Here is a 14,010-nt window from a genome sequence, read left to right as displayed (position 1 = left end):
TTTCCACTATTGTTTTACTTCACTAGAAACAAATTAGTATTTCCAGTTTGTTGCATTTATATGCTTTATATATACAGTAAGTGATGCTTGCTAAAGCAAGCATTAATGCTACTCTTACCATAAGTATTAAACTTCATCATGTATCTCGTACCCCACAGATGTTTTTAACCAAGCAGACCACCCCAGTGACAACTAAATGTAGAAAAACCCTTGTACCAACCAAGAATACCCTAGTACAGTGCTCTTCACTATTTTATATAAAAGCCACACTGATAGGTCAGAGTCAATAGACCTTTTGCGAATAGACAGAATAGGAATGCCAAAAAAGGTCATTTTTATAGAATACTGTCGTCGAAGACACCATTTGAAGATAAACGGAGATGTTTATGGTTGCAATAAGCCATTAAACGGACAGACTGGAGTGATGAAATCATTTGGAAATCTTTAAAAATTAGAATAGAAAGTTATTGTCCGAAGTCGGTTCCCTCTATGTGTTTCTTATAGAGTTTTCATCACGTTACGTTTATAATTTGTTTAAAAAGATTTTAGATTTGAATGAGTTATACTGAAAAAGCAATAATATCACCATTTATTAAATATTTATTACATTTTTCGTTTTCTATTATTTCTTTTTACCTTAAATCTTGTCTTCTCCTCTTTGTTCTACAATTATTATGTTTACATACTTAATAAACATATAAATATAGCACACACACATGATGTAAAGTGTTATTAAAATATAAACAAGCCTATGCATATTCATTTGTATGATAACATAACAGTTTTAGCATAGTTATAGAACAAACACATAGACTATAATAGAAAACCGAAAAATTAAATATTTAATAAAATATATTATATAGAATATAGGGCTGGGTATCGATTCAGATGTTCCGGATCTATTCGATTTCGATTCATAAGCTATCCGATCGATTCGATTTCGATTCTAAATAATATAGATTTAATACAAATACTTTATTTAAAAAAAACAGTGAACATAAGTTTACAAGTGGGAAATTAATAAAAAGAAATTAATAGCAACAAACCTTTATATTACACTTTTTTATTTTAGTTAAACTTGGTTATATTAAAACAGAACCCATCTCTAATTTTCAAATGCATCAAACAGGATAAGGTTTTTTAATAAAAAAAAAATCGATTTGTGGCCTTTGAGAATCGATTTTTATTCGACCACGTTTTAAAAAACGGTTAATCGAAAAATATTTTTTTTTGCCCAGCCCTAATAAAATACATGAGAGTATTGTTCTTATATGTACTTTAGCGATTCATACTGTAAAGTAATTGATTTACAAATAAAGACCAATACATATACATTACATACATGCACACATATCAGTAGCCAAGCCATTTAAACTTTTAATTTATCTAAAAAATAATGATGCAAACGCTATAAGAAACATTACACTGAAGAGAAACAGACTTCGACAGAACACCGGATCCATAAAAATCACACTTTAATGCTAAAACGCTTCACACCGCTACAGCAGAGCCGTCAATTTCTGCCACCAGTTTGGCTCCGCCCACAAAAACCATCATCTCTGTTTGCAAACACGCAAATGGTCTATAGGAGAGCTGCTTTTAGCACAAAAGTTCAAAAATTACATCCAGTCATAAATAGCATGTCTACTTATCAATCTTTCAATCTTTTGCAATGCAATAAATACAAGGGTGAATCATTCAAGATGATTTTCCTTAATGACAAAAAAACATGATTTTAATGCTATTCTTAAAATATGTGTATTCAGTGCTATAATTCGGTTCCCAGTGCTTATCAACCTAGAAAACGTGAAAAAGATCAACCCAGTAACTGCAAGCATTAAAATTTGCCTCCCCTTGTGATGTCAGAAGGAATCTTATTATAATACCACCGCCCCTTAATCTGCACTAATCAAAACTGTGGTTAATCAAACCACAGCACTGAGATTTAGGGCAGAGATCAGCTCATTTGCATTTAAGAGGACACACCCAAAAACCACATGGTTCACATCTACAAAGTGGCAATAGACTTTTTGCATGTTTGCAAACAGAGATGACGTTTTTTGTGGGCGGAGCCCAACTGGTGGCAAAGTGACAGCCCTGCAGTAGCGGTGTGAAGTGTTTTAGCGTTAAACTGTGATTTTTATGGATCCGGTGTTCTGTTCAAGTCTGTTCCTCCTACACTGTAAAAAATCCAATTAATGAAATGTTGGACGGGCAAAATTTTTTTAAAAAGTTAAACCAATTTTTTTGTTTGAGCTAGTTGAGAAGACATATTATTTTAAGTCTCGATAAATCTGTGCTTAAAACATTAAATGAATGGTTTTCACCAAGTTATGTTTATTTTTTAAATAAATTAAAAGTTTAAACAGCTTGGCTACTGATATGTATTCGCTCAGATTAATTTTAGATAATGTTTTATTGTTCATTTCAAGGTCAGACCCATCAGCAAGCAATGAGAGCTTCCCATCAACATCAGAGGACAGTGAGAACACCTTAGCCACACAAGAGGAACCTTGTAGGAGCCAAAGCCTGATAAAAGAGGACAGCATATGTTCAGAAACTGAGCAACCAAACGGCAAGGGACAAACAGAAAGTTGGACATCCGAGTATAGTGATAGAAAAGAGGTCTTAAAACTTTTAAACCAAGGACGACCCTTCAAGTCTGAGAACGGTTGTGATAACCAAACATTTGATTCATCACGGTTGTGCCAAGCTGAGTTAGAGGATACTGGGAAGTGTCAAGAGCGAAGCGAGGAGATCCACGAGGAGTCAGATTGCAGCGGGAGGAGTCAAGAAGAATCTGAGGGCAGTGGAGAGAGTCAAGCAAGGACACAGATCAGCGAGGAACCAAAAACAAGTGACTCAGATACATCAAAGTATCAGGGTCTTCAATCCTCTCATCACTCTGACAGTCCAGGGGTGAGTAATATACATCATCAAACAGTTTGTTGAATTTTGTCTGATGTATTTGTTGATAAAACACATGGTTTACTGATAAACCTGTTTGTGAATTTCTATTACCTCTCTGGAATCAATTGATTTTCTAATGGAAAGCTGGTTCCTCTTATTTGATCCGCACCTGATCATGGGAATGTTTTTATTTTTTTAAGAATTGTTTCTTTCCCAGATTTTATAGACCCCCCATTTGATGGAGTAGAGAGTAGTGCAGTAGATCACAAATGGAACAAACCCAAAAGCATCCTGAATTGCTTTGATACCACTTCCAATATTTTTAGCAGTGGTACGGTAGTAAAAATTGGGTAGAAGAGTTTGAGACCCCCCCAAATTAATTATTAACCCTTGTGGGTTATTCCAATTCACTACCCTTTCGGTTTGTTCGTGTACAACAAAAGGCTAAAATTAAACGGCTGTAAAAAATTATCCATTTTTTTTTTCATAAATCTGTTAATAAACAATCAAATCAAAACTACCAAGTGTTTACAAAATGTCCATGATTTTAACTCTTAAATCACCAAGTTTATAAGTGGTGTCACTGATTTGGGGAAAACACACAAAAATTCACAGATTTTCAATATAAAAAGTAAAAAAAATGCCGTTACAATGGAAGTCAATGGGGCAAAAAAAGCCATAAACAACTAATTAGGGAGAAAAAAATTAAAACTGATGCTGCACAAAATCTAAAAATGCATCAAAGCCAATGTTTTTACTCATCTTTGACATGTCCAAGACTGTGAAAAAAGTGAAAAAAAAAATTTATATTGAAAATCTGTAATTTTGTGGGGTTTTTTTCATCAAATCAGCGACACCACCCATGAACTTGGCAATTAAAGAGTTAAAATCATGGAAATTGAGGTTGATTAACAGATGTATGAAAAAAATTGGAAAAAATATTAATCTGATACATTTTTACAGCCATTTAGTTTAGTTGCTTTTTGTACACTAACAACCGAAAAGGGTAGTTAATTTGCCCACGGTATATTGAGTTTTTGCAAAATCTCAAAGCATTTTCTCAAAATATGTGTAAATATAAGATTTGTCACCAAAAATCATTCCATTTCCTTAATTACAGAGCAAGATGTGGCCAAACTAAGACATAAAAAAACAAAAATGGCCAAAAACGGCCTCAACAACCCATAAGGGTTAACGATAAAAGCATAGTCTTTTCTCCATGTATATACCAAAAGATACTTCAGGTGTTTGTTAAACTGGTCTATGGTCAAAACATCCCTAATAAGTTATTATATGTATCATAAGGTACAGATATGTATACATTTGGTACCAATATGTTCCTTTGAGGTACTAAAAAATTCCCATGTACCTCTGATGTACTAATATGAACTCTATATGTGCAAAGCTGGACATTTTGAAAGGTCCCATTAATCTCAGTGGTGTACATATTTTTACAATTTTTTCTGATGGTGTACTTTAAGCAATGTGATTTATGACTTCCTCCTGATGGATAATAAAACTGGAAAACCCCATAGATTTACATGGAACGAGTGACCTGACCCTACAGGGCAGAATATCAGAGATTTTATGATAGGATTTTTTCACTTGCTACCATCCAAGCAACATCTAAAATGATGATCAGAAGTGTTCACAACAACCACATTTAGTTTAACAATGGATTTAAAACTACTTCGACAACTTATTAACTCCATATCAGTGTCCTCACAACCCATCACATTACCATAGCATTGTTTATATTTTTGCATATTGAGTTTTTCCAGCCCATTATTGGTCAGTAAATCAGTTATTCTATTTTCATCTGTACGATTGTGGTCCAGTACCTTGGTGGTCTCTTCGACAACCTATAAATACTGTAAGTCTTTCTTTCCTTATAAGACATTCACTAAAATAGCTTTACTTTCTCTAAAAAATTGTCTCTATTTTGTTTGGGTTAAGAGGAAGCCAAGAATAGATTTTGTTTTGTTGAGATTAAAAAGAATACGGAATGCGTTCCTTTGGGGAAATGAAGGAATCTTCCTGTTTCTCGATCTGTATCTCAGTTGAAGCTGTTTATACAACAACTTGACAGATACATGGCTTTACACAAGTTAACCAGCATCATTTTATTCTGATGAGTTAAGGAAACGCATATTTTAAGATACGTGTTTATGGTAGATATTACTGTTGGAGATAATATAAACATATAAATAAGCTTCTCATGACAAACTTTGGATGTTGACCTAACAAAGTTTAGAATTAAAAAATGTTTAGGTAACTAATTGGGTGGTCACTTTGGTACTCTAAATGGTTGCTAGGCAAATGCTAGAGTATTTTAGGATGTTCTGAGTGGTTGCTAAGTGATTACTAGGATGTTCAGAATGTTTTTAAGGTGGTTGCTAGATGGTAACTAGGACTTTCTGAGTGGTTGTGAGACAGTTACTAGGTGGTTATGAAGATGTTCTGACTGGTTGCTAGGTGATTACTAGGATGTTCTGAGTGGTTGCTAAGTGATTATTATTAGGATGTTCAGAATGTTTTTAAGGTGGTTGCTAGATAGTAACTAGGACTTTCTGAGTGGTTGTGAGACAGTTACTAGGTGGTTATGAAGATGTTCTGACCGGTTGCTAGGTGGTTACTTTGATGTTCTGACTGGTTGCTAGGTTACTAGGATGTTCTGAGTGGTTGCTAGGTGATTACTAGATTGTTTTAAATTGGTTGTTGGTTGTTAGGTGATTATTTGGACTTTCTAAGCCATTGCTAGGCAGTTACTAGAATGTTCTGATGATGGCTATGTAGCTGGTTGCTAGGTGGTTACTATGATGTTCTGGATGGTTGCTAGGTGATTACTAGGATGTTCAGAAAGGTGGTTGCTAAATGGTTACTAGGACTTTCTGATTGGTTGTGAGACAGTTACCAGGTGGTTATGAGGATGTTTTGACTGGTTGCCAAGTGTTTACTATGATGTTTTGACTGGTTGCTAGGTTACTAGGATGTTCTCAGTCGTTGCTAGGTGATTACTAGATTATTTTGAGTGGATTACTTGGAAGTTCTCAAAGATTGTCATGTGATTACTAGGACTTTCTCAGTCATTGCTAGGCAGTTACTAGAATGTTCTTATGATGGCTATGTAGTTGGTTGCTAGGCTGTTGCTAGGATGTTCTGAGTGGTTGCTAAGTGATTACTAGGATGTTTAGAATTTTTTTTAGGTGGTTGCTAGATGGTACCTAGGACTTTCTGAGTGGTTGTGATACAGTTACTAGGTGGTTATGAGGATGTTTTGACTGGTTGCTAGGTGGTTACTTTGATGTTCTGACTGGTTGCTAAGTTACTAGGGTGTTCTGAGCAGTTGCTAGGTGATTACGAGAATGTTTTGAGTGGATTACTTGGAAGTTCTCAATGATTGTCAGGTGATTACAAGGACTTTCTCAGTCACTGCTAGGTAGTTACTAGAATGTTCTTATGATGGCTATGTAGCTGGTTGCTAGTAGGTTACTATGACACTGTTTGCCACGATATCCTACTTTTTCGATTGGAGACGGTACTTGCTATCACTGGTGTTTCACTATCCTGGCTCAAATCATACCTCACTGATAGGCAACAGTTTGTTTCGATTGGGGATTTCAGATCTCCAAATTCACCCTTCTCACATGGTGTCCCTTAGGGCTCTGTCCTGGGTCCCCTGCTTTTCATAATCTACATCCTTTCCCTTGGCCACATAATTCAACATTATGGTCTCAATTTCCTTTGCTATGCAGATGACACGCAGATTTATATTCACACCAAGCCCAGTAACATATTACCATTATCCAATCTGGTTTGCTGCTTAAATGGCATCAACAACTAGATGACTCAAAATTTTCTCAAACTTAATGAGGACAAGACAGAGGCTATTCTTATTTCCACCCCTAGCATTTTGAAAAAACTTGAACATCTGCAGTTATCTTTTCCTGGCTATTGTACCACAACTTCTGCTGAAATTAGAAATCTAGGAGTAATTTTTGATCCTACTCATTTGAGACACACATTAAAAATGTCACCAAAATATCTTTCTTTCATCTCAAAAGCATCTTCAAAATCCGCCCATTCCTCAACTCATCTGCAACAGAAACACTTATACATGCATTCATTACATCAAGGCTTGACTACTGCAATGCTCTACTCTACGGCATCCCGGAAAAAAACTTAAATAGACTGCAGTATGTCCAAAACTCTGCTGCAAGGCTACTCACTAGTGCAAGGCCCTGGGATCATATCACTCCTATTCCTCAGCAGTTACATTGGCTTCCTGTCCGCTATCGCATCCACTACAAAAACCTTCTATTGGTTTATAAATCCTTACATAATCTAGCCCCATCCTACCTATCAGATCTTCTCACCCCATATATGACATCTCGCACCCTTCGCTCTACTGATACATGCCTCTTAACAGTCCCCACATCTCGGCTTCGCTCCATGGGTGACAGGGCATTTAGTTTGGCAGGCCAAAGCACAAGTGTATCCACTTTTAAAACCAAATTAAAAACATCTCTTTGGCTTCGCTTTTTTGTCAGTCCCCTAACTTTCTGTACTGCATGTGAATTAGGAATGTATGTTGTTATTACTTGTGTTTTTTCTTGTGTTTCTATGTTCTATTTGTACAGTGACCTGGGGTCCCTTGAAAGGCTCTTTTTCTTAATAAAATTTATTATTATTTTTATGATGATATTCTGATTGGTTGCTAAGTGGTTCATGGGTGATTACTGTTAAGAATGTTTCAGGTGGTTGCTAGATGGTTACTAGGACTTTCTTAGTGATTGTGAGACAGTTACAAGGTGGTTATGAGGATGTTCTGAGTGGTTGCTAGGCAATAACTAAGATGTTCTGAGTGGTTGCTAGGCAATAACTAAGATGTTCTGAGAGGTTGCTAGGTGGTTTTGGTAGATGGATAGTTTAAAATCTGTTTTTTAAGCGGTGTTTTTTATTAAACTTAATGAGGAGTTTAAAATGGGTTAGGGATTTTAAACAAAATCTTTATGCCAACAAGCACTCAAATGCAGTTTAAAGTGCATTCAAGAGCTTCATTATGTCATGATTCCCACATGCATTGCAGTCTGACTCTTGATGATTACCGTTGTTGTTGTTAGTGGTCTTGACTGTTGGTGTTGTGTTATTGTATACGAGATGCCATCATTACATGTTCTTTTGCTGAAGGGAAGAGTTTCCTCTGAGTCCTGAGATGAGACTCAGTGATAGGACAAAAGGAGGGGAAAAATTATATACACAAGCCATCTCACACTGCACTGATAAAAAATAAAGCTGCTACAAATGGTTTTTCACAGTGATGGCATTGATTTTTGGTTCCTCAAAGAACCAGTCTAAGGTTCTTAAAAGAATCCGTTCTTACATTTTCTTATCTTAATATTTTAATTCTGTCATTTACTCACCCACCCTAATTGGGTGATTCTCACGAAAACTTGGTTTTAAAAATGTCAAGCATGAAAATGTAAAAATTGCTTAAATTTCCTTTTTTCCCCACCAGACATTGAAAAACAAAGTCTGGAGTAAATGGGAACATTAATTTAAAAACTTTTACTTATCATTTAAAGGGACCATTTAAAATATCCGCCCAAAAAAAAATCAATTCATACTCCACACTCCAAACAGACGGGGGCAGTATACCTCCAGAAAGTGAGTTGGTCTATTTTAATTTAGCAGCTGCAAATTTAGCAGCATATATCAAGTTTGATTTACATTAGCAACTAAGTTATCATTAGTCACAAAAAAAAAAAACATTCAGTCACAAAAAAAAACATTAGGTCTCTTTAAAATTGCAATGTTTCCCGCTACGTTTCGTGCGTCCATTTGGTGTTTATTATCATCGAAGACATTTCAAGCTTCTTAGCTAATGTTACATTTTAGCATCAGCTTGGTAGATAACGGATGAAAACCGGATCGGATCTGTGGGTAGAGCTAACTATTAAACGCTAACAGCTAAGGATGCGCGATAATTTGCATGCGATAGTCATTGCGCTTCTCGTCAGTGAAGCCGGTTTCTTGATTAAAAGTGAATCGCCATCAGCTACTTTCAGATGGAGCCACATTTACTGCACAAAGCCGTAGTTCATGTACAAGCTGAGCATAGGTTATCCCAAGGCCTATTATAAGTGAACTTCTAGCAAAATACTAACAGCATCTTACTTACCAATCGAAAATAAATGTTGTCATTTCGGAGTCGAACCTCATCTCTTTCATGTCCATTAGTTGTCTTCAGCGATGAAAAGCAGTGCCAGTATTTACTCTGGTTCGGTTCCTTTATTTATCATATTTTATTTGTGATTCCGAACGCGTTGTTCCCTGCAGCAAATGGTTGTGGTACGTTAGTGGTAAATGTCTCTTGCTTTAGCCATTCTTCCGCTCTCTTCCCTGAACTGAAATAACGTTACGTCCGAAAACCCTATTGCAAGGCAGGAAGGCATGTCCGAATCCATGGCTGTCCGAATTGCATTTCTCTGAGCTGCCTTCATGCTTCTTAAGTCAACAAGTCAGCTTCGGACGCAGCGGTAGTAGTAGAGGGCTGTACTCCCACACACGCGACTTATTCGTGTATTGCAGTTTGGCTGCCTTGTCATTTTTTTAATGACATCTTTGCCCTTATTTCTTCTCATTCTTTTGATGCGTGTAGTTAATTTTCTAAAATCTTTTACCTCAATTATTACAAATGGCACCTTTAACACTTTTTGTAACATAATTAAAAAAATTAGTCCTAAAAAATCTCATTACCGCAACAGTCAGAAAACATCAACACTGACATATTTTCAAAATGACATGACAAACCTGAAAGAACATAATTTGGAGATTCTGCACATGCATTTAAAATCAAAGTATTATGCTTCTATTAATTAAATTCACATTTAATAAGCATCTGTTGCGGTAATGATAATCAAAATGTCGTGTAAGCATTCTGACAAGACAATATTTCAAATTAACTGTAAAAAAATGATGTTACCTGGTAGCCATCTTGAAGTAACTGATCCATGTGCTTGGTCACTCAAAATCAAACTTTATTAAAATTCTGTATGTGTGCTTAAACTGTTCTCAAAAAGTGTTGCGGAGGATGAGAACATCAGGCATGGACACATCATTTTCCTAATTTTCCTTCATTATTATTATACATGAATATTCAGTAAATATTTTTTCTGTCATCTAAAGTAGTCTAGCAAAACATCCATTTATTTTTTTTTTTTATATTTTTGTGTTAATTTGATTAAATTACAACATAACGCATGCTCAAACACAGCCGGACACATTGCGGTAATGAGAATTTCAGCAGAAAATGTGATAAAATTTCCAATTATAAATTCTTATGTTGAAATCACACATTGTGCAAGGTAGAACACAGTATTGTGTTAATTCTGATGCTTTTTAATGTTACTATATTACACATTTTAAAGCTAAAATCATTAGTGCCGTGGTGTTTCAATGGTTTCGTGAGAATCACCCGATTGTGTCATTGTTCCAAGTACGTATGACTTTGTTTAGCTAATACCATGGTATTCTCATTGTTTACTTACGTTGTTTACTTACTACATTGATTACGTCATGCTTACAAAATATGTTGAAGTTGAGTACAAAATAAATGCCATGTAATGTAAATATGGTAATCACTATCATACCATCAGATATATACATGTGTTGTATTGTTTGTTGTAGGACCGAGTGAACAATTCAACCGTATGTCAAACCAAATACGGACAAAGTGAACAGACTTTACTAAAGAGAGCTCACAGTGTCACAACAGAGGCTGTCAGCCCTTTTGTCTTCCCTCATACACGCTCCCGGTCTCCTCTCACCCCTACCATGCCCACCCTGCCTGAGGAAGAGGAAGACTCTCCAGAGGAGCTTGATAGTGAAGCCAGCTCACCAACCACAGTAAGTTAACCTGTCATATATTCAGACTGGACCAGGCCGTGACATCAAGTCATGACGCATCCAACAATGTGTTTTCACACTAGAAAAGGCTGTTAGGGTTAGATTATAGCATTTTTGTCCGGAAATAGGTTATTTTCAACTGTATTTGAACTATAAACATATTTTGGTTGAGAGTTTTGCTGAAACATTTATGCAGATGGCCCAATTTGATTGTCCAACAGCTGACCCCCAACTTATTGTTTCCTGTCCTTTCTTTGATAGTTTGCACTAGAAAGACAGAAAGCTCATATCATTAAAAAAAATGTCAGGCTCTGTATTTAATTGGACAGTAGAGACAGGTAATGATGAGGAGCTGAGGGGATTTGAAATGGGTTGGAACTCACATTGCCTGGGTGGGCAACAGAACACAACATGTTATACAGCGAGTGAAATTGAAAGATAAACGCGTAACCCCACCCTGAACTTTTGCCATTGGTTGAGTTCATGTTATGTTTAGATCAAGCAACTCTAGCTGGTCTCATTTACATACATTACTTTTACATTTATCATTTAGCAGATGCTTTAATGCAATGTGAGTTACAAATAAGAGAGAATTTAACATTTTGTCTAAAGTAGTGAAGCTAGAATTACGTACTTCTCTTTTAAACATGCACTACCATGCACAGCGCTGATAGCTCCATTTAAAGCCATGAGAAAAACAGACGCATTTGGTCTTTGTAAGATTCCCGTCTCGCTACAAATATAAAAAGTAGGATTTGGATATCACCCATATGAATTATTATCTTAGTACATGATCTTCAGGACCAGATTTTCTCTGCTGTCCTTCTTGTGCAGACCACAGACTGTGTGAACATCAAAGTCTATCAGGGTTTGATGTTTCATTATTGCTACTATGTTATTCATGTGTAAGCACAATCCACTCACACAGCGACTCACTTAATTTGAGGCTTAGATAAGACATCTCTTTAATTAATTTCCCCCCATTGACGTTTATCTCGTCAATTAAAGGGACAATTCACCCATTTGCATTAAGCTTTGTATCGTTAGAACCCCAGTCATGTTTTTGAATGGTCGTGCATCATTTCCTCAGTTGCCTCTGAGACAGGAGAAATACAGATTTCAGTGTTGCACTTCCTTCTTTTAATTATGTAAAAATCATCATTTTGCATCATTGAAAGAAGGAAGTCCAATATCTTTGTTGAGGGGGTGAGACTACAAACACCCCTTTTCTCGGTCAAATAGGCACCAAATTCGAAATGTATGTTACATTTAGACTACAAATATGACGCACTTTCAATAAAGATGAATGTTTCTATGGGTGAAATGCTAATTTAAGAGAAAACATTTGCATGAAAAAAAATCATGTTCCTGATGAGTTTTATGGTAATCTGTAATACCGCAATTATCCACGTCTTACCCAATTGATATAAAAACTGAAGCAAAAAAGTTATTTATTAATTTTACACTCCGTGTATGCTTTAATAATCGTTCTGAATCTGATCTCTAACAAATTTCCTTCACAAAAATGCAATTATTTCAGCTTTTGCTAACAAAAAATTCTTTTTGAAGAAAAATACCAATTTTTAAGAGTTTATAAACAGAAGAAAAATAAAGATAGGATGAAGAGTTTTTTTTCCCCATTTTGTTTATTTGTTTGTTGTTTGTTTGAAAGTAAAGGGTCTGTTTTTTAATTTGATATATTTGTATGTTAATATATTTTTTAAGAAAATTTTTCTGGAAGGGATTTTGTGAAACTTTTGTGAAAATCACAAAAAAATGCTGGCGGGAACTTTAAAAAAAAAAAGGCTGGAGGGGAATGAGTTAAAATTATTTTAAGCTTCACTAATCTAATCCTAGAATAAAGACCAAACAAATAAAGGTCATGCTTCAAAACGGCTTAATGCATGAAAGATCTTTCTGTATAGTATAACTTCTGATATTGTCATAAAATAATTCTCTCATATAAAAACTATTATTTTGGTTATCCTTTTGAAACCCCCCCCAAAATGTTATTGTTAAGACAGAATTATTGTTTTGTGATACTGAAATAAGTAGTTATGAAGGGCTTAAAATACATTTCTAATAACTTTACAAAATACATTTGATATATATTTATGATAATATAATTGAAATTGGTCTTAAATTAATCTTAAAAAGCACTCCAGCTAAAGCCACAGGTCAGTTTTCAAAAAAAACTTTAAATCTTTGAATTTTATTAAAAGTTTTTAATGCATGTTTATGAAGAATAACATTTGTTCCAGTAGTTACAGAGATGGCTAATAATAAAACGACGGGTTTGAGTGAAATAAAAGGAAATGTGTAATTGGGCTATTACGAATACTAATATTTTCCTTCCTCTATTAAAGGGGATGTTATTACAGTGTGACTGACGTTTCCCATGGGATTAAGTGAATAGTGTTTTGAGCTGGTGTGTGTGAGAGATTTTTTAAGAGAGCAGTGGTTTTATTCAGCCTTGTAAAATCTTAAAATAGCCCTTAGGATTAGTCTATTTTCTTAAAAGAAAAATCCAGATAATTTACTCGCCACCATGTCATCCAGGGTGTTGGTGTATTTCTTTGTTCAGTCGAGAAGAAATTATGTTTTTTGATGATTTTTCTCATTTTAATGGACTTTAATAGAGCTCAACATTTAATACTTAACTCAACACTTAACAGTTTTTTTCAACGGAGTTTCAAAGGACTATAAACAATCCCAAACGAGGCATAAGGGTCTTATCTAGCAAAACGATTGTCATTTTTGACAATAAAAAAAACAAATATACACTTTTAAAGCACAACTTCCGGTAGATCCGGTCGTGATGCGCCAGCTGACCCCACTACGTCACCGCAATACGTCATGACGTCAAGAGGTCACAGAGGACGAACGCGAAACTCCGCCCCAGTGTTTACAAGCGTCTTGAAAGAGGACCGTTCCTACGTTGTTGTATGTCAACTGATACTAATTAAGGTCTTTGTGGCAGTTTATTGTTTAAAATGGTCCGCAAATGTGCGTTTTATATATGTAACACGTGACCTCCCTACGTCACTACGCATTTACGTTAGGTCGCGCTGGACCGGACCTTGACGAAAAGTTGTGGTTTAAAAGTATATATTTTTTATTTTTCTTGTCAAAAATGACAATCGTTTCGCTAGATAAGACCCTCGTTTGGGATTGTTTATAGTCCTTTGAAAC

At 35.4% G+C, this 14,010-nt stretch overlaps 1 protein-coding gene across 4 annotated transcripts in view; it reads left to right on the top strand.

Moving 5' to 3' along the window:
* LOC129450624 (inositol 1,4,5-triphosphate receptor associated 1) overlaps window positions 1–14,010 on the top strand; it is a 74,024-nt gene that overhangs the window by 24,764 nt on the left and 35,250 nt on the right. For all 4 annotated transcript variants that reach the window (XM_073859392.1, XM_073859391.1, XM_073859393.1 and 1 more), the window contains 2 exons: window positions 2,433–2,919; window positions 10,600–10,818. In XM_073859392.1, the coding sequence (XP_073715493.1) occupies window positions 2,433–2,919; window positions 10,600–10,818 (706 nt within the window). The remainder of the gene's footprint in view (window positions 1–2,432; window positions 2,920–10,599; window positions 10,819–14,010) is intronic.

The sequence above is a fragment of the Misgurnus anguillicaudatus genome, chromosome 21, assembly GCF_027580225.2.
Source record: "Misgurnus anguillicaudatus chromosome 21, ASM2758022v2, whole genome shotgun sequence".
Taxonomy (NCBI): Eukaryota; Metazoa; Chordata; class Actinopteri; order Cypriniformes; family Cobitidae; genus Misgurnus; species Misgurnus anguillicaudatus.
Note: the sequence above shows the minus strand (reverse complement) of the source record. Positions and strands in the feature narration are given on the sequence as shown.